This window comes from Schistocerca americana, chromosome 2 (genome assembly GCF_021461395.2).
Source record: "Schistocerca americana isolate TAMUIC-IGC-003095 chromosome 2, iqSchAmer2.1, whole genome shotgun sequence".
Lineage (NCBI taxonomy): Eukaryota > Metazoa > Arthropoda > Insecta > Orthoptera > Acrididae > Schistocerca > Schistocerca americana.
This window is the reverse complement of record NC_060120.1, coordinates 431,686,174-431,708,794: the sequence shown is the minus strand read 5'-3', so window position 1 is coordinate 431,708,794 and position 22,621 is coordinate 431,686,174. Positions and strand designations below refer to the sequence as shown.

At 36.6% G+C, this 22,621-nt stretch overlaps 1 protein-coding gene across 1 annotated transcript in view; it reads right to left on the bottom strand.

Annotated features, from left to right (window-relative positions):
- The window catches only part of LOC124594983 (esterase FE4-like), a 178,440-nt gene that overhangs the window by 65,323 nt on the left and 90,496 nt on the right, over window positions 1-22,621 (bottom strand). The window contains exons 5-6 of the mRNA XM_047133513.1: window positions 22,090-22,289; window positions 3,067-3,232 (exon numbers count right to left, since the gene is read on the bottom strand). Of these exons, the coding sequence (XP_046989469.1) occupies window positions 3,067-3,232; window positions 22,090-22,289 (366 nt within the window). The remainder of the gene's footprint in view (window positions 1-3,066; window positions 3,233-22,089; window positions 22,290-22,621) is intronic.

Genomic DNA, 22,621 nt, shown 5'->3' with positions numbered 1-22,621 from the left:
ATGGAAGTAAAGTAAGATATTAAGTCACACTGTGTAAGGAAAACAACTTGTGCATATCAGTATTTATGTGCATCCTGAAGAGAGTCTATTAATGTGACCTCTACTTTATGTCATATCCCATGACTTCTGAAAGGCATTCAGTACCATTCTGCACTACTGCCCAGTGAATATGAAAGCACCCCGAAAATAAGACCAGCTTTGTGATTGGATTGAAGAGTTCATAACAAACAGAACACAGTATGTCATTCTCAGTAGAGAGATACAAACATAGCATCATGCATACCCAAAAGGCGTGTTATAGGAGCATTACTCTTCACTATATATGACAACTGAATAATGCCACTGTTGTGCATAAATAGACAGGATGGCCTATTATTGTATGACTGCACAGTTGCTGAAGAATCATTTGAAGCAGTTACATCCATTAAATAACTGAGAGTATGCTTACAGAATGATTTGAAGTGGAACAATTACATAAAAGAAGTTGTCAGAAAGGTAGGTGCCTGAATAAGATTCATTGGAGGAACCTTCAGAAAGGGTAGTCCACCTACAAAGGCAATACCAGTACATTACAATACCCTCCTTTGACCAATACCTGAGTACTGCTCATCGGTTTGGGACCATTCCTAGATAGAATAGATAGGAGGGAGTAGAGAAGTTACAAAAACAAGCAACATATTTTGTCACAAGTTCATTTAATAAGCACAGGAGTGTTGTGGAGAGCCTCATTCAGCTCTAGCAACTGACACTACATGAGATACGTTGTGCATCACAGTATGGGTTTTGTTAAAATTTGAGAGATTTATGTTCATGTGTAGGCCTACCAACAATTACTTTTGCTGCACAAATGAAACAGAAGATGTGGGGGGTGCAGGGGGGGGGGGGGGGGTAGGGGTGTGAGGAGAGAGGGAAGTGACGTTATCCCCTGCCGCACACCTTAAGCCTTAAGTTGGCTTGCAGAGCACAGATATAGAAATAAATTGAGATGTACAGAAATTAGTCATTTTGGGAATTCAGTGATTCCATAGCACTACAGTTCCATTGTAAATCTCTACAATCTCTGCAATCAGATGCCTTGGTAAGGCCGCAGAAGATAACAGTCGAGTACTTTTTCTTTTTAAGCTCTGTCAGTCTTCATCAGAGAGTTAATTATGGCTATCTCTGTGAAGACTCTGATTCTGTAAAAGTCTTCAGTTTGCTCACCACATTCAGATAAAAAACATAAAGGAGTGAATAATTATAAATACCGGGTGATCAAAAAGTCAGTATAAATTTGAAAACTTAATAAAACATGGAATAATGTAGATAAAGAGGTAAAAACTGACAAAAACATCAGTGACTGCGCATGACAATTGTGTATAAGAGGAGCTATAATGAGAGAGAGAATCAGATGTGCCAGCAGTCACAGCATGTTGATGTTACCTGAAAAGGCGCTTTTAGTGAAGCTGTATTATCAGAATGGGGAATGTGCTAGTTCAGCGTTACAATCCTATCGCCATAGGAAGGGGATTCGAATGGGTAAATGTCCGTTGACAAATGCAGCTGTGGTGAGAACGATTTCGAAGTTTGAAGCCATGGGTTGTTTAGATGATAGACCCCGTACTGGCCAACTGAGGACAAGGCATAATGCTGCTGAGACAGTTCAGGAAGAAATGGAGACTGTAGCGAGTTCATCTATGCACAGGGAAGTCAGTGCTCATGCAGTCGCACATCGCACCGTCATTCCCTACACTACTGTTTGGTTGGCACTTAGGCATACCCTCCAATGCTGTCCATACAAAATCCATTGGCATCATGAACTGTTACCTGGCGATTTAGTGAAGCGGAGGGCATTTGCGGTGTGGGTGTTTTGAAAGATGGCAGAAGATGATGATTGGTTAAGTAACGTGTTGTGGACCGACAAAGCTCATTTCACGCTCCGAGGGTCTGTCAACACCCACAACTGCAGAATTTGGGCTACCGAAAATACTAGAACTATCGTGGAAACTCCACTGCACAACAAGAAAGTCACGGTATGGGTTGAATTTACCACATCTACCGTTATCGGGCCTTTTTTCTTCAGGGAAATGCGTGATTCTGGTTTTGTTACTGCTACCATGATGGGTGAGAGGTACGCCGATATGTTACAGAATCGCATCATCCCCAGCCTGGCTAATAATCACCTGCTGGAATGTACTATTTTTATGCAGGATGGCGCTCCACCCCATATTGCTAGACATGTGAAAGATCTCTTGCACGTGTCATTTGGTGATGATCATGTGCTCAGCCGCCACTTTCGTCATGCTTGGCCTCCCAGGTCCCCAGACCTCAGTCCATGTGGTTATTGGCTTTGGGGTATCGTGATCAACTGACATCTCTAGGGTTGCTGAAAGACAACATCCGACGCCAATGCTTCACCATAACTCCGGTCATGCTTTACAGTGCTGTTCACAACATTATTCCTTGACTAAAGCTATTGTTGAGGAATGATGGTGGACATATTGAGCATTTCCTGTAAAAACATCATCTTTGATTTGTCTCACCTTGTTATGCTAATTATTGCTATTCTGATCAGATGAAGTGCCATCTGTCGGACATTTTTTGAACTTTTGTATTTTTTTGGTTCTAATAAAACCCCAGGTCATTCCAAGCATGTGTGTCAATTTGTATCTCTCTATCTACATTATTCCGTGATTTATTCACTTTTCAAATTTATACTGACTTTTTGATCACCCAGTAATTAAATGGACATGATCACAGGCCCTCCATTACAGATTCACATCTTTAAGTGCAGCACAATCAGCTGCGTCTAACTGTTGTTTATCCACAGTCATTGAAAATTTCATTGTATATACTTAAATTTTAAGGTAATAACTGTGGCAGGGAAAATTATAGGAAGTATATTTAATCTGTAGTAAAAATAATTTTTTTTGCAAATTCAAGGATACATCAAAATCATAGGTGCAATATATTTTGAAATATCTCAGGAAAGCCTGTATGGTGTGTTGTGACTGACTATAGAGTAGGGAGATATTTATAGTCACAAACCTTAGAATAAAGTAAACTACAACAGAAATTTCTCTTTACCTCTCATAAATATGTAGCCCTCCTTTGATGTTGAACCAATAAGAAGTGGTATTTCTTGCTTAGAGTTTTGAGATAGAATTAGAGGATGTTTTGGAAGAAAGCAGCTATTACTTGCATATTTCTCAACTGTTGGTGGGAAAACTACTTCAAATTTATATTTCATGTCCTGGAAACAAACAGAAGGTGTTACTTGATCAAATAGCCATAGCAGATTCTAGTGATAATGTTACAGAAAGAAACAGTACACAGTCTTTAATATTACCCATATTCCACCTGATTAATTATGTGTAGTTCTTGAAATAGAAATGCTCTGTCATTAATACATCCATTCATTCACTGTGTCTTGCAAATCCCATTATGAGAAAAATTCAGAAAAGTTAAATCAGTTGAGATACACACCAATCAAGAGTAGTAACCAACAGAAACTTATTCCAAAGACTGTATTAACAATTAACTATCCTTAAATGACAACATTATGAACTGTATATGAATGAACATAATGTGGTGATGCACAAATCCATTTTTGAATGCTTCACCCATCTGCTGTGACAGATGGGAGGGGATTGGGGACGCAAGCACCAAGCAGACAAACCATCAACCATCATTACATACTGCACTCAGTGTGGAGCAGTAGTATATCTCAGGCTCACCTGTTTTCCAAGCATGGGGTTTTTCCCAAAAAGCCATGTGGCAGCAGGCATTCTTATTGATGGCACTTCCTGCAGGGATGCCTAGGAACATAGACAATGGGGCATGCTCTTCCAAGTTTTGTTAGTGATTGTAAAAATATGTATATTCCTGTGATATCACACATTTTATGGCTTGTTGAGTGATTAGTTTAGGTTCAAACCAGAATATGACAAGTGGGTAAGTCAGACTGGTACTGAATAAACACATAGCATGGCACAGCATTCACCTATGGAGAGCTGGTGGTAGGTAAACAAAGGGCTTGAGGTGTTTTTATGCATGCAAAAAAATATTCACCAGTGACTGAAGACTACAGACACGGAACATCTGGCTATCAGAGTCCCTTCAACTGAACTGATGGTGCAAATTGCATTCTAGACCTTGTATCAATTGGCAAAGAGGTGACACAGTAACATACATGTGCACCCGCTGTACTTAGTAGTCTCCTCTATGAATGCACTGCATAATGATTATATTAAAAAATTATGGACTAGGAGTTCCATGTCAGTGTTGATTTCAGAACTAATGAAATTTTCAAGCTATGTATCACTCCCTAAATGAGGCCAAACATTTGCTTATTCAAAATTAGGGGCAGATTATTATTGCTGGTGTTGAACTGAACAGTGTAACTTGTCAATGAGATTCTTTCTTTTAACTGAATAAATATTTATTTTTGTGATAAGTAGTAAGTTTTTACATGTGAAAGAGGTCGTGGGCCATTCAGTTCTACCCATTCCTATGTAACATTTATTTGGAGCAGATTAGTTGGTGCAATGTCTCTGCAATATCCTTTCTTCCAGGTGTGCTAGTTCTGCAGGTTCGCAGGAGAGCTTATGTGAAGTTTGGAAGGTAGGAGACGAGGTACTGGAGGAATTAAAGCTGTGAGGACGGGGTGTGAGTCATGCTTGGGTAGCTCAGTTGGTAGAGCACTTGCCCCACGAAAGGCAAAGGTCCCGGGTTTGAGTCTCGGTCTGGCACACAGTTTTAATCTGCCAGGAAGTTTCATATCAGTGCACACTCCACTGTAGAGTGAAAATTTCATTCTAAAATGCTTGATTCTGGCCACGTGAACCTCTGCAAGTAATTCACATGAAAGACACCTACAGGGAGAAAGTGTGCATGTGGGTTGCGATGTCAAGCCATGGAATCATCGGTCTGCTACAGTAACTGGTGAATGCAATTTACACAGGCTGCAAAGCCAGTTCTTTCCTCAACTCATGGCCTCATGTCATCCATTGCAGACACAATGGTTCATGCAGGATGGAGCACACCCCCATACTGCCAATGTTGTGCTTGATTTCCTACATGAAAGACTTGGCCTTAGGGTATTATCAAACACATTTCCAGAATGTTATGCAGGAAGAGGAATGTGGCCACCCCACAGCCCAGACATTAACCTATGTGGCTTCTTCCTTTAAGGGTTCCTTAAAGAGAAAGTGTGCCACAGAAAACCCAAAAATGCAGTGAAACTTATGGCCATCATTGTGGAGTTATGCCATGCCATTACAGAAGATTTATGTCGGAGAGTCATCACAAATGCATGTGTGCGACTTGAAGAAATTGTAAACCAAAATGGTAGTCATATTGAATATGTGATTCATTAGGTTGTATTTCCAAGCTGTATTCTTTACTCCTAGATCAATAAATTACAAATATTGTCAACAACGAATGTGTTATTCATGAAACAAATCAGATGACCTATCATGTGCCAAACTGTATAATTCCATACAGTATTTTATAAGGACTGTTTCAGAATGTTGTTACTCCAAGGGCTGAGCATTGTGGAACCTTAAATGTCATATTAAATTCAGTTTCAAACACTACTTTGAGTTTGATTGTTTCTCATGCACAACTTTAGTCAAGTATATCCAAGGGCTATAAAAAATTCATCCATATGGGCTGCATACAGCATAATTTTTCTGCAAATGGCCAACCACCAAATAATTCTGCAAACCATCAAGGTAACCAAATGAACTGCCTATTGATAGTACATCAATGGAAGTGAGTGAAGTAATAAAGTGCTTAACATGAAACAGAGTTATCATATATGCTAATCTAATCAGTCCTTGATTAATGGTAACTGCTCAATAATAAATGGGTTTTAAGGGTGTCAGTAGGTACCTGAAATATGAATATGTTAATTTTCTGAGTTACAGTGTAGTGCAAAGAAAAATATAATATCTTCAATGAATTCTGACAAAGCAGATAACCTGTAAAGTAGCATTTTTAGAGTTCCAAGAATGTTTTAAAATAGTACCACACTGATGTCTGCTATCTAAATGATGCAATATCTAGACAGAATACCAATTAGACTGAAGTCTTCTTGCTGGGAAAAATGCAACATATTATCCTGGACCAAGAAATAATTCTGAGTGTGTCACATGGATGTCTGTTTGAGCCACCATAGTTCATATTAAATATTATGAACTAACTGATTTTGCATGAGTAGTGTGATGAGTTTCATATTTATGTATGTTTGCAACTGTGGCAGTGGTTATTTTAAAGTTTTGATGATTGCAGGATGTTGTTCTTGCACATATTTTAAGAATGTAGGAGCATACATTTGTAAATACCTAAAAGCCAAAATCTGCTGATTGTTGAGTAAATAACAGTGATTTTCTAACAGCATGGTAGAAAATGGAATTGTTCTTCAATAAGTTTTTAGCTTTCAATGCCAAAAATGGAAAAATTTACTAACTGAAATGTACTTATCAACCAAGAAGTACATAATTAATCTATAAATAAAACTTTTACTAATGTTAAATCAGGTATTGTTGAACAATAAACATTAACATCCAGTTGCACCTTCTTGCAGAGTGTGTGTTGCTTAGTTAATTAAGTGTTTATTCATCCTCCGGCTGTTTATTTATTTATTATTTGTCCATGGACTCTAGCTGATATTTTTCAGCTGAGACTATTGGGTACGTCATAGAATTTTGTAGGTAGACAGATGTAACATTTGTGTTCTAATGGTATTTACAATGTTATATTACATCAAAGCTCAAATACAATGTATATACAAAAAATGTACAATAAACAAACCAGGATTATACTTTACAGGCACATAAAAGCTTAATGCATATTTTCTGTTACAATACAGAAGCAGTATTTAGTTTCAGTTGTAATACTCACTCATACTATATTCACACTTGTCTATGAGATACACTTTTAAACTTTTTTTTAAGTAAATTCCTTTTTAGTAGCTTGTTGAGGGACCACTTCATCTGAAGCACTTATTGTCAGTTAGTGATTTTGCTGTCTCGTATAATCATTTTCCTTTCTTCTTGTTGAATGGTGATGTATAGCTTTATTTAAGATGTGTTTTTACATTTGCTCTTTAACTAATATTTCCTGTCTGTGAAATGAGGAGGAGCAATATGGCTCCAAACAGGTAGCCAATATAGGGGAGTTCTTTTAAGACAGACTCTAACTACTCTTATGGTCTCATTCAGTTTGGTCTCAATCTTCTTCATGTGGTGGCTGTTTAACCAGACTGGAGTGCAGTGTTCAGCAACCAAGTGCACAACACTATGGCTGCATACTGCATATTTTGCTGCAGTGTTTTCTAAATGTTTTTTTAAAGGTAATGTTCAGTTCACTGTTATCCCCAAATATTTTGGGAAAGGATTATAGTGAACTAAGTAACTGTTGAAGTATGTATAATAAAATTTTAGCCAGTCCCCATCTTCGACTGTACAGTGACCTGGCTGGTGCTGCTCTGCGGGGGCTAAAGTCTTATCTCCCCCACAACCATTAGCAGAAGTATTTTTGACAAACAGTTTCAAAATTGATGACATGTGGAGAGAGCATTGGAAAGTCCTGAAACTGTGTCAATCTCAATCCATTATCGACCTCGCTTCACCACTACCCTGAATGGAACTGCCTTGCCAGGTGTGGAAAACCATCAATAGAATAAGAACATCACATGGCGTTTGTCATGACTCATTCTATAAATGGGGAATAAAAAAGTCACCAACCTTCATCAGACTGTTCACCACATTGTCACTGAATGCCCAATGTAATCTCTCCCCTACTTGCTACTTCCATCTATTGTCTGATTTAAAGCTTTTTATGAAGATTTGAGAGGAGCAAATATTACAATAAACATTCAAGTTTACTTAGATTGACATGTTGAGATGGCTCCAGTTCTTCTTGTCTAGGAGTCTGATTCTTGAACCTGAAACTCTGACATTATAAGTGCTCGCGAATGGATTGAACTAAATAAATTTGAAGATTGTTGTGCAGAATTTTTGTTTTTATGTGATATATTTTCTCACATTTTAGTATATCATACAGTCTTTTGATTTTTCACATTAACAAAGCCGAAATTACATTGCTCACACAAAAATAAAAAAATACGTCCCATCACATCAAAGGCATGCTTACAACTCTCGACTCCGCAGAAATAACAATATTCCAAAGGGTTTACAATTTTTCTTAACAAATGAATTTCTACTAGTTTGTGTTACATTGTTAATCTTGATTATTATTTCATAAATGAATCCAGAAATAAACATAGTAAACAGTGCAGGATACCATTATTAATAAGAGAAATTTTAAGTCTGCAAATATTTGTAATTTCAAATGTTTCTAAAAAAAGTAATTTTAACTGTGCAGTCAGACCTAGTACTCATCAATTATAACATTGAGATGAAAATATTTTATAAAACAATTCCTTTTCATAAATTTCAGCTTGATATATCACATCCAGTGAAAGTTTTCAGAAAAACAACTGAGATAATAGTGACCTATTCAAAATTTGAAAATAATAGTGGTATCACCAACTGCTGTTGAGGAAAAGTAATGTTAGAGGAGGATATCCTGTTACACTACTTACAGCATAACCTGCAGAAAAATATGGTTCCTTCAAAACTTTAAATTCGTTAATGGACTGAATTAATGGTCTCAACTTTAAAATTTTGTCAGATAATTATGATGTACGAATCCATATAAGCCATATGCTAAATAAATAAAGAAATACTCACTCTCACTGTGTGATAGTACATTGTCAGAAAATTATGGTGTACAAAAGCTAGTCCACAGGACTGCCTGGGTGGTATTTTTGCTGTATACCTCACTGCTCTTTTCTGAATTTTAATTTTTTTTTTTAGGTAGCCAGCTTGTGCACTTGTTATTATGTGATCAAAAGCAATGTTATTATGTTTAGTTGCTCTAGTGATTTTATTTATTTCTATTTTTAGGTTGTAACTATGGAGTAAGTCCAACAGTGTCTTAGTGTTGTCTGTTCTTTTCCTCATGTCTGCGATCAAATACCCCTATAACTATTAAATAAACACATTTTTTAAACTCTTACATTGGACTTTCTAGCTGTTCAAAGAATGTTCTCATGTCACCATTTGGTGATCAGTACAGGCCTAATACACATTGCATCTTCTATGGAATTTTTATTCCCACCACTGCAGTTTCAAAGCTCTGTTCCGCAGCATATTTTGTGATATTTTGGATGCTTTAATTAATCTGTAGCTAGAGAAAATGACAATCCAGCTGTAATGTTCTGCAAAAGCTGGTTACATGAGTGTGAATCTCCACCTAATTTTCTTTTAGCCTATGCTGTGTTTCTGCTAGAATGTTTGACTTATATCCCTGCAACATCACCCCTAATCCATCTGTTTTACAGTTTATGTGCTAAACATCCTGATGAAGTATTTTACCTGTTTTCCCTAAATTTAATGATTCCCCTTCTTGTGATGCACTAAGTCATTTACTAGCTCCTCATGTTGTTGTTGCACTATACTGAATTTTTATTTCTTTGACCCTAAAACTGAACCATCTCTTTAAATTGTGTTTTAATTCCCAACAATATTTATACACTGGTAACTGAAATTAGTATTTTCACTCACACTTTTTAATGAGCTCTATATCGGCTTACGCATTGTCATAAAAGGTCCTTACTTAGTGTGTGTGTGTGTGTGTGTGTGTGTGTGTTGGGGCTTATGGGCGCTCAACGTCAAGGTCATCAGCGCCCTCACTTAATGTGACAGGCCTCCTAGGTCTCGGGCACCTACCCTGACTGGATGGTTCTAGTGCTGCTGTTTTAGGTCTCCCAGGCCTCAGGCATATCCACAGTGTGGTTTCTGTTGCTGTCAGCTCCTGTGTTCAGTGGCTGCCCTTGTTCACCTGCTGCTGTAACTGATGATCCTTCAGTGTTTATTTTTGGCATCAGTGAATATGCCATTTGCTGTTCTGTGCAGGATAGGGAGAGATGTAGTGTGGGCATAGGGGGGGGGGGGGGGGGATACAATCCAATTTCTTGCATTTTGAAGCCTTTTTCAGTAGCTTGAGGTAAGGTCTTGGGTTCTGTACACAAGGTGCAGAATGATTGCACAATTTTTTGACGTATAAGAAATTTTTCCTTTTCATTTAAGTGCATGCCATGTCTGTATAATGTTCTCTTGCCATACCATCTATTGCAAGGAAGTATGTGTTGAGAATGACCTGGTAGATTCTAGTATATAAATTATAGTGTTAGTTCTTTACTTCTTCATTTAAACATGAAAAATAAGCAAGATCATATCTCTTAGTGCTACCCATAACAAGTATTAGATATTTATGTAAACCATACAGTGTCTCTTGCAAGAAATGAGGGTCTTTATTGAGTTTGTTTCTGTAGCTATCATTTGATCCTGATATTAGAAAATGCATTGAGTATCTACCAACCTGCCAACTGTCCAAAACATGAGACAGTTTCTGGTGATTGGTGTGAGTATGTTCAACAAACTACCTGTTGAATTGCAGACCCTGCCACTGGACAACTTCAAGAAACAAATTGCTGAAGGCCTAAAACAATGCCCACTATACTCGGTCCAAGAATTCTTTGATTGTGAAGAAAGCGAATGGACACAGTGAACATGACATAGTCTATATACATCACCTGTATAAAGTTTGGATGTTATTCTGTGATTCACTATATTGTAAATCACTTGATTGTAACTTTGATGCAGTCTGTCCAGCCATGGGTGGTCAATGAGGAAGACCTGGTAATAAATGGGATCATTCCTGCGGCAGTTTGTTACTACTTTGCCCATTGTGACTCCTAGTTTCACACAACTTGTCATCTTAACATTTTGCTCATACTGTAAAATTTCAGCAAATTTTCTTTCATGGCTCTCAGCATTGTATTATTATGTCACAACTATTTTTCTTTAAGGTTATTTTTGCACTTTCATTTGATTACTCAAGATTTAGGCCTACTGCCCTCTCACTGTCCTTGTATATTCACCATGTTTAACCTTCCTCACTTCTGTTCACATTCCTGTTTTCTTCTTTTTGGGCATTTGCTGGAATTTCTGTTTTCTGGTTTGTTCTGCTCTGTATTTTTCGCTGTCTGTCATTTATTCTGTGGAAATATTCAGTTTCTTGAGGTCTTGATGGTTTCCTTTACTCAGTTGGTTTTCACTGTACCAGTTGTCACTATGTTAAAAATCAATTTGGTCAGTATATTTTCGTTCATTTTATGCATGTATCCATAGAACTTTGCCCTTCTTTTCCTGATGTTGTTTATAATTGTGCCTGTCCGTTCATACAGTTTTTTTTGTCAGTCTCTTTATCCAAATCCCCTCTCTCTGAAACGGCCTGTAGATCTTTCTCAGAAATTCCCTTTCTTGTTCTTTCATCTCCTTGACTTTTGTTCTTTCCTTGATTACTGTTGTTTCTGAGGCATCCAAGGACTCTGGTAAGACTACTGTACTTAAGTGTCTTAATCTGGGATTTATATAAATACTTCTTTTGTTGTAATGGTCCCATATAAGTCTGCATGCTTTTTGTAGTTCTGTGATCCTTTCTTCATTGGGTGTCAAGTTCAGTCCTGTTTTCTGTATATGTAGATGTATGGTAGATTCTAGTATATAATTTATAATGTTACTTCTTTACTACTTCATTTAAACATGAAAAATAAATAAGGAATTTGAAAATTTCTACTTGTGTTATCTTTCCATATTTCATTAACACTGGGTGTGAGTTGTGGATTTTGAGTCCATATACTGCATTCTTTCATGGGAGATTTGTAGTCCTGTTTTGGATGAGATTTCATGTAGTGTTTCTAGAGATTTTTTGCCTCTTGTTCTGTTATTTGTTGTGATGGCTATATCATCAGCAAAGGTCAGACATTTTATGTTGATGGTTCTATCCTTACGTCTCCCCATCTTTACTCCGTAGATCCCTTTGTCCAATGTCTTGATTATATTCCCCAAAATGGAGAAAAATTGAATGGCTGACAGGCCATCACCCTGTCTCAATCCACCTTGATTTCCAATAGTACCGAGATCTCTTCCATAAACTTCACTTTGGAGGTTGTATTTCTTAATGTTTCCTTGATTAACTTTTTGGTATTGTTGTCCACCTTCATTCTTTCAGTGTGTTGAAGAATGTTTTTCTATCTACTGAGTTGCAAGCCTTCTTGAAGTCGATGAATGTTACTGTGGTGTTCCTGGACTTTATTGTTGTTAATATTGTTTTCAGGCATCAGATATGTTCGCTGCATGAGCTTCCCTTTCTTAACCCTGTAAAGGGACACCATCCTCTAGTATTACCCTTCCCCAACAGAAGTAATCAGTACCAAAAACATATTTTTGAATTTTGAATATGTTAATGTTGTCTCAAACAATGGAAAAGCCAGGATGAAATGTAACAGTATTATGAGAAGGAAAGTTGCTACTCACCGTATAGCGCAGATGCTGAGTAGCTGATAGGCATAACAGAAAGACTCTTTTTGTTGTGCCTATCTGTGGCTCACCATCTCCGCTATATGAGTAGCAACTTTCCTTCTCATAATATTGTTAATATTGTCTCAGATATTTTCCTAAAAGAATTTCATATGATTTTGTACATGGTGTATTATATTTCAGGCTAAAATCTATAAAAATAAATTACTTTATTTTTGTTGTAACAATCAATATGTACTGGCTCTGTATGTACAGTTAAAATAATTTTTTTTAGAAACTGTTTGAAATTACGGAATATTTGGGACACTTAAAATTTCTATTATTATTTACACAATTTGGCACTATGTATTATGTTAATTTCAGGATTCATTGGTAAAATGATAACATAAGTTATTGTAAACCCTTTGGAATATTGTTAGTACTGCAGAGGGAAGTAGTAGTGGGCATGCCTCTGATGTGATTGGACATTGTAATAAAATGTGGCAAAAATGTTTTGTGGTGAAGTTTGAGGTGTGTATCATTGTTTAACACAAGAAAAACAATGTTCAATATACCATGTCTTATTATGGACATTCTCCATCAAAAACATAACACGTAATGTGTAATCCAGGGTGCTGCTTCTTGATGCTGCCGTAGGTTCATTTTGATGCTACTGCATTGGCACATGGTATTTATGCAATGGATTTAATAAGTTTGAGTGTTCCTGTTCACTATACATTATATTTCATGCAGTAGATGTTCAGCAGCAAACTTAAAAAGTCTGACTACATGCTGTTGATACACAATTCAGTCTAAGACTGACTTACGGTGGCATTCAAATCACCTCTATTTATATGATTTTAAACATTTAATGCCACTGTTACATACTGAATTTTGCATATTAACAATTAAAGTTTTTACATACATCTTCCCAAATTACATAGAAAATTACATGGAATTACAATGAATAATTTCATACAAAGACAGGAAAGAATCTGTTTCTATCAAGACTATAAATTACATGTTTTATCATTGCAACAATATATTTCATTAATTTGCATATATTATTTTACTGACTTAAAGGAAATCACCCTATCATTTACAGGTGAACAGAGTGATTAGTTTTATTCAATGAAAGGCCTAGGTTCAATTAATTAAACTTTGTACAAGGAAAATTTTACATTTTTATGTAGTTGTAATTGCAGTTCTCGAACACCAATCAGACCATAAGCATGTTTGATTCTGACTGAAAAATCATCCTGTCATATTTCTGTTAGGAGACTAAACAATTTCTGACTTAAAAAAGATACAAATAGCTGTCTCTCAATGACATGAAATATCGGAACTTTAATCATTAATTACTCCAAAATCACAACAGCAATTTTATTCATACCAAGAGCCTGTAATTTGTATTGTGTGTAAATTATGATGTTATGTAAGTTTTTAATCCAATATGTTTCCTTCAGTCTATATACTGGTGAGAGACAATGTAAACAATGTCAAAGCAACAGTTTAAATTAGTTAGTAAATTGCTGCATGAAGAATCTTTGGTGTATCACATCCCGATAACCGGAAACATGTTTCCTTCAATTCTATATACTGGCAAGACACAATGTAGACAATGTCAAAGCGACAGCTTAAATTGGTGTAAATTACTAGTATTACATATATGCCCTCTTTTGTAGAGTGAAGATGAGACTGAAATAGGATACAGGACCCGAAAAGGGGTTGTGGTGTTACAACGTGCCTTTATTTTTGGGAAGAGCAATGTAATTTTCGGCTTTGTTGACATGTAGATTGGAAAGACAGTTTGATATAGAAATATGTGAGAAAATAAAATTTTCGAGTAAAACGAAAATATACAGTGCAGGCTCACTTCAAATTTATAAGGTCAATTGGAACCATGAGAACATATAATGTCAAAAATTTGTCTTCAAGAATCAGCCCCTAGACCTGAAGAACTGGAACCAACCATGAGAAAAGAAGATATGTAAAAAGTTTATTGTAAATCTTACTCCTCTCAAAGCTTATTAAATGAGTTAACCATAAAGACAGTGATAATCAACAAATGATGTGATGGAGGGTTAGATTACAACCCTCCTTGGAATCCTCCTATTTGTGGATCTACCTGTCCCTCTAGCCAATTTAACACAACTTTGGATAGAATTTTGTGTCACAAGCAGTAGTGAAAGTCCTCTGCAGTTATAATGGTCTGTTTCATATCCTTTCCCATAGAGCATCTATATTGTGGCTGACTTCCATTCTTCTGGTACCTTTTCTGTTTTCCAGATGTTTTTGATTACTTGCCACACTTGCAAGATGAGGCCCTGCACTTGGGACCAGCAATGGTGGAGTTGACTTCTGCATTTAAACATCAATTATTCTTCAGCATTGTATCACATTTGTCTTTTAAGCTATGCATCGCATCAAGTAACAGAAAAAAATTCTTTTGTGTTGGATTTTAGACTTAATTCATCTTTACAACAATTTTGACACAATCAGTACCAGCACAACTGTAACGGTGTTCCACTTTGATTTTCAGGGTGTGTATGACCCAGGACAACCGGGAGATCCAGGAAAAACCCGGGAATTTTTTAGAATTCTGGGAATTTTACATTGTTTTAGTTTTCAGTTAAATTTTTGTAATTTTGACTGGTAAGAACTGATACTCTAATAAAGGATATTACTGTACCCTGCTACTGCACAATAATACTGCAGAAATAAAACATGAACGAGAGAAAAAATGAAAATAAGACTTAAATTGAAAAGGAAATGCACCTTATACAACAACGAAAGACAGTGCTCATACAAGCGTCTGCCAACAGCAAAATGTGCCAAAGGCTTTAGGAAGACTGTCCAATACTCTATAACAATAAATTGCCTGTGATGAGCATGACATCACAAATGTTTATGTTGAATTTGTTTTAGCAATTACGAATAGCACATGTGCAGTTGAGTCGCATATGAGTAGTACCTCCCCCTGCTTCTGGCTACAGAAATGTGGCTTTTGGCTGTGTAAGCAATCACAGCAAGCAGCTAGATGCTACCAGGGAAAATTTTATTGGTGTACCCAAGCTGCCAGATTCACGCATGCGCAACAGGCCTGGATCTAGGAGGAAGGGAGCGGGGGCAAACTGAGGTATCTGACCTGGGTGGCAATTTGAGGGGGGGGGGGATGCCAAATTCGTATTCTTGAGGAAGAAAACCTTGTTTCACAAAGCACCTAGTATCCAGTGCACATTGGCCAATAGATTAATTTATATGATCTTGAAACACATCCTTATTGGTTTTTGAAAATTTTGGACACGTACTAAGTTGATTTCTGAATGTTTCATAAGTTGATTTTTGAATGCATGCATAATGTACATGATGTCTCTGTCAGGGGAATCCTCATTGCATCTAGAAATAAACTTTCCTGCAGGCAAAATGGGACAGGGCTATAAGAGCTGAGCGGAGTAAAGCAGAATGGATGAATGCCAATTGCTGTCTAATGATGTGATTGACTTGGTTTATGAATGATCAGCATTGTTTCAATTATTAATGAAATGCATAGATTCAGATTACCAGAGTGGATATAAACAACTAACAGGAATAACAGGTAAGAAATATTACAAATGGCTCTGAGCACTATGGGACTTAACTGCTGTGGTCATCAGTCCCCTAGAGCTTAGAACTACTTAAACCTAGCTAACCTAAGGACATCACACACATCCATGCCCGAGGCAGGATTTGAACCTGCGACCGTAGCGGTTGCGCGGTTCCAGACTGTAGCACCTAGAACCGCTCGGCCACTCCAGCCGGCAGGTTAGTTTAAATGGCTGTTCAACACACGTACCACAAGATACTAAATGGTTATGGACAGCTTCCAGAAAATGAATATTATCTTCTCGGTGTATCCAAGAAAATGAAATTTTTGCAGAAAATTTTTGGCCAGATTGCTACACTAGTAGGGGCAAGTTGTACAGTCCCTAGGTAACAGCTGCTTAAATTCTGTTCTGAAAGTAGCATGGAAAATGCACTGTATGAACGTGTAACAATACCTAACCAGAGAATAATTGCATGATATCAAAACTGATGATTCTGGTAGTGTTTGTGAAGCTAAGCAGTGAATAAATTTTGACAATGGCAGGAACAGTTACAGAATTAGTTATGACAAGATTGTTTGTTAGAAGGAGTAAGGAGAAGAAATGAGGACATCACACAAATTATGGAAGAATATGACGATTTCAAATTTATACAAAAATTTCGTACTACTACTTTTTGATCTCATGCTTGAGAAACTGGAGTGTATGAATGAAATGTGGAACTATTTCCTAACTTAAAGCTTTTTTCTTGTAGTATGCCTAATAGGCATTCCATATTGGTACTTCATGAATTGTAGTCTGTTGTTTTATGAAAATGACCATTTGTGCCAAAACAGTCTCATTTATTTGGTGTCTGTTACAATTGCTGCAATATTAGAAATGCCTGTTTTGTTTTATCTAGCAGACAGCGACAAAGTAGATGTAATCTGATTGAGAAACTACACCAGTCTTGGTTAGATTTGTATTAAAAGCTTTTTTAGTATTAGACAACAACATTTCAATTTTTCATGTAGCAAAACGTTTGACAAACTTTGATAAGGTAGTAGATTCTTTCACAGAAAGGAAAGCACACCATGTAAAGCTGTAGCAAGATTAGAAAGAAGAAAATGCTAGGAGCTAAGGATTGAAGAAATGTATACTGTCTTGCTTGTCTCTTGTCTTTACTGGTTTTATGTAGCCTCAGATAAATAATCTCATCCAGTATTAATTGTGAGGTCTTGTTTTTAAACTGTCCAGGGCATTTTAATTTCCACTCTCCTGAATATACAAATAACTTGTCTTTCATTTCCTTGAACACATATGTTTTTTTGTATTAGACTTTTCAGAAAGATGTGCACTACAAAATGAACATATTTTTCAAAATTTGATTTTTTTAAAACTCAAACGCTCTTGGGAGGGGGCTGGGAGGGGCGTGGAATTGCCCCCTCGAGGGAGGGAGGGAGGGACAGAGAGGGGCGGGAGAGGTCCGGAATTTCCCTGGTTTGGAAATATCGTAGATTTGGGGCGGATCCCCAGAGCAGTCTGAGTTATAGTGGGAAAGTGTGTAGTCTCCATGTACCCATGTTTACATTTAGTAATTTTACTGTTTCCTCTTTGTGTACTGCTCTCACGTCAAATGAAAACAAATTGAATTTCTGTGGCTGTGAGCTATCAAGTGAATTAAAGCACATTCATATAATTATGGAAGGCTAAAATAAGTTATTAGTTTCAGACTTTATTTTATTTCCACCTTTCTGACACTCAAGCATTAATCACCTTGCAGAACAATGAAGTTATTTTTGTCAGTTTGCTAAAGAAATTTGTCTTTTTGTTAATCTTTTACACTGAGGCAGTCAGTGTATTTGAAACAAAGTGTTTTATTCCACCCTATTGGCTACTTGTTTGCTGCGTTTCAAGTGCATGTTTTCATCTTCTAGCATGCATGGCATTATACCATAATAAAGAACCAACATGAGACTTGTACTCCAAGAAAATTTACATCTCAAAAACCACACTGAAAGGCTTAATATCAGGCCAAGGCATACTTCATTGGGAATCTGGACATACAAATGTGCACTTTAAGTTTGCAGTTTGAATGTGCACGTTTTAGTATGGTTCATGCTCTTGTAGTATCCTCTAATGTCTTGTTTCCTTTACGGGCTTCCTGCATCATTGTAGCTGCGCAAGCACAGTGGCAATTGTTGTCTGATGCTCTCTGGGATGGCAACTGCTGAAACTGATCTATTTCTAACAGGTCACAGGAAAATATTGCGAATGGTGGTTTGAAAAGCATTAGTTTCAAAGTAAATTTCCTTTTAAACAAGTTGAACTATGTGCAAGAATGTACAATGAATTTCTTAAATCACAGAGTGTTTGACTCTCATTTAAAAATAAAGTCTTTGATGATGAGCCATTTAGTATAATTTTGATCCCAGAAGATCAGACATTTATGTTGTTACTAAAAATTTTACTGGCACATTTGTGTGTTATATCTTAAAGTGTAACTGTGCAAAAAAGGTCAACATTATATGCGAGAGTTAGCTTTTCTTGCAGCTTATTAATAATAGAGACCTATGTTATATGTTAAAGCTTTGCTTTTCTTGTAGCAACACTATATATGTTAATTTAAACCATTAACTCTTCCTGTTTGTGTGTTCGCACTACTTAACAGTGATGATGCTATTGGCTCACTACGTCGCCTGTCCTATGCTCTGAATGTCCACTGTCATCAGCTGGCGATATCACGTGACATGAGCTATTACTGGCTTCCAAAAGCGTATTGCAATCTTGATTTCAATGTTTCAGAAAGTAGCATGTGGTGTTTGGTGGAATTTGAATTTATACTTCCTCAATACCAAAATATGCAGCGAACACGTTGCTGCACATCAAAGATCTTTCCAAAACCTGTTTCTTTCCCCTGAGTTTTGTTTTCCAAATAGCCAGTAAATTCTACACCTGCATACAAAACTTTAACCATTCAAAGGATTGATAAGTTTTACAGTTCCTAGAAAAAACATACTGCCACTTAACACAGAAAAAGTGTGCTTTCACCTGGGAGAAAATGAACTTTTAACCAGGAAATCTGAGAATTTTTTTAATTGTGCACATGTACACCCTGGTTTTATTCACATCACATTCTTTGTGACTTGTTTTCTGCAGTAGCAGTAGTTGGAAATTTATCATTTATGTCACATTTTTAAGCTGACCACAATACAGTGTGGTGCTGCACACACTGTTTCTTAATCATAATTTATCATTGTCACATTTTATCTATTTTTGTATCATTACAATGAGAAAATACATTTTCATCAACTGATTTCTTGAGTTGGCACACATTTCTCACTTACTTTCACAGATTTAATAATAAAAATCAGATTATTATGGTAGATATTTGTACTTGCTATCTTGGTTCCTTTTAGTGTTTGACTGTGGTACTAGAGATGTCAACTTAATACAAAAATAAAAGTTAACAATCAAGCTGGCATATAATTACTGACAGGTTAATTTAATTCTAAAACATTTGCTGGTGATGGTTCTTGCCTTTAATAACATCATCTTAAGTTCTGCTTGATGAGTCTTCATTTCAGCCACATACATGATCCAATACTACATACATATGAATTTTATATATATGAAGATGGTATCTGGTCTTTTGGACAAGTCCGGAAGAACAGATATATATATATATATATATATATATATATATATATATATATATATATATATATATATACAAAGATGATGTGACTTACCATACGAAAGCGCTGGCAGGTCGATAGAAACACAAACAGACACATACATACACACAAAATTCAAGCTTTCGCAACAAACTGTTGCCTCATCAGGAAAGAGGAAAGGAGAGGGAAAGACGAAAGGAAGTGGGTTTTAAGGGAGAGGGTAGGGAGTCATTCCAATCCCGGGAGCGGAAAGACTTACCTTAGGGGGAAAAAAGGACGGGCATACACTCGCGCACACACACACACACATATCCATCCACACATATACAGACACAAGCAGACATTTTGTTTGGTAAGTCACATCATCTTTGTTTTTTGATAAATTTTTCCCACGTGGAATGTTTCATATAAAAAAGGCTCACCAGCCATTTGACCATCTTCTCCTGTGCGGATGCACAAACAGTGCCTGAATTCTTATGGGAATCGGCAAAAGGCCATGAGTAATGAGTATAATGGGCAGGGGCACTATGATATAGTGCGAGACAATAAGCTAGGAATGTGGGTCTCATGGTAGGCGTGCCAGAGATAAGTCCCTGCAGTTGCACTATCCTCTGTGTCCTTGGTGGCTCAGACAGATAGAACGTCTGCCATGTAAGCAGGAGATCCTGGGTTTGAGCCCTGGTAGGGGCACACATTTTCAACTGTCTCTGTTGACATATATCAATGCCTTCATGTGACTAGGGGTATACAAATGGCTCTGAGCACTATGGGACTCAACTGCTGTGGTCATAAGTCCCCTAGAACTTAGAACTACTTAAATCTAACTAACCTAAGGACATCACACACATCCATGCCCAAGGCAGGATTTGAACCTGCGACTGTAGGGGTCGTGTGGTTCCAGACTGTAGCGCCTTTAACCACTCGGCCACTTTGGCCGGCTAAGGGTATACATTTCATTGTAATTTCATATAAATTTTGTTTTCTAGAAGCAGCACAGAACCATATGAAATATCTGCTGGCAGTCAAGTAACAATGAATCAGCTTGTGTGTTGTTAGTTGCAGCTTTCTGGGCTTTGTAAAGGAAAACAGTGTGCAGAGTTTCATGTACGTAAGTGTAATCTAAGTGATGTCAGTTTGCACATATATTCTTTGACTATTGTTGAAATGAAGAAGAAGAAGAAGCTTTGCCTGATTCTACTGTAATTTATGTACATGCCTCTTACTTTAGCACCTATGTAATGATGTAAAGTAATGGTGGAAATGTAACAAGATAGTCTTCAGTCAAACAACTTCATAAGATAAAATTCTGAATTTCATACTTCTTTAGCCATCTTTCTTCTGCAAACTGTATGTGGGCAATGCTTCCATTAATAAGTAATAATTATTCTGGAATCTTCTTGTTGTCTCCATTGCTAATTAGTACCAAGCTTATGTTTTCTGTCTCTGGTCCAAATACATATCTTCCCCCTCTGTAATTAGCATTGTTAGTTCATACATCTCTGTTGCTTACTAAATGAATGTACTCAGTGTGCCATGAGAGGGATTTCTCCAACGTAAAAAACCACATGTGTGTGCTAAACACACTTTTACACTGGACTGGTGGCTTGCTCTGTGTAGTGTACACCCAGCCTACTCAGGAGGGACCTATGGTTTTATACTGAATAGTGTAGTAATAAAACTCCAAGAGGAACACAGAATTGATGAGCCATCTCATGTAATCTCTTGACCTATCACCAGATCAGAGAGTTCTGGAAATGATAAACCAATGTGCAAGCTATGCATTCACATTACATGCAATATTACTGGCCTTACATATTTCATCCAGGCAAAAACAGAGTGTGGAGTGATCTCTGAATTTATGAGAGAAAAGTTATTGGTGCCAACATGATGGTTACATTATTATTTTGGAAGAAAATTGCAAAGTGAAGAAGTGATCTAAGGCAGTACAACAAAAACCAGTTTGTGCCAGAGAGGAACATAACACTACAGAAAAAAAAATTTACAATAAGTTACCAAAAGAAAGTAAAGTAAAAAATGATCTTAAAAAATTTAAAGCAATATTAAAAGAATGTGTATTAATGCATTGCTTCTATAGTCTAGAAGAGTTCCTCAAAAATATTTGAGAGACTAAGAAAATTAATGTTATGTATGTAAGCCACATACTTTATTATTTACAAAAATATTGCTTAAATATGACTACCTACTTGTGACATGTAAAGACTGTAATCATTAATACTGTATAAGTTTGCTCATATATTCAATTGTAATTTTCTAACTAAAGTCAGAGATGAAAAAAATGTATTCATTAACAGATGTAAACATAAAGATAAATTTACATCGACATGTCTGATGTCTGATGTGCTATGCTGTACATGTAAGACTTACAGGACCAAATAAATATGAATACAAAGACAAAAAGAAGAAAGTACAACTTACCTCCTTGCTGAATAGCTTCATACTGTTCTCATGGATCTTTTTTTGTGGTACTTTTGAAAGAAATGAGAGTATATCACTGCTGTCTGTTGAATTACATCCCAAAGATGCTGCCAATTTTAATGCATTCTTGCGTGGCTCATTTGTGAATGCCCAAGGACAAAATGCTGCACCACTCTGAATAATTGCCTTATGGAAAAGACCTGTAACCAGGTGAGGATATTATTAATGCCAATTAGTACCTGTCTCATGCACTATGGTGTAGAACAAGTCAGGTCATGAGCTACTAATAACACTTTTCTTAACAGATGCACATTATCCAGTTGAATTTGAATGTGTCAAATAGTGAAAGGTATCTATGTAACCGTAGCAAGTACATCATTCTTTTCCTCTATGAATGGTACAAATTATTTGTAGAACTTTCTGTGTCAGCTATGTGATATCATTGAGCACAAATATATATATATAAAAATAGAGGGAAACATTCCACGTGGGAAAAATGTATCGAAAAACAAAGAGTCTGTAACTTACCAAA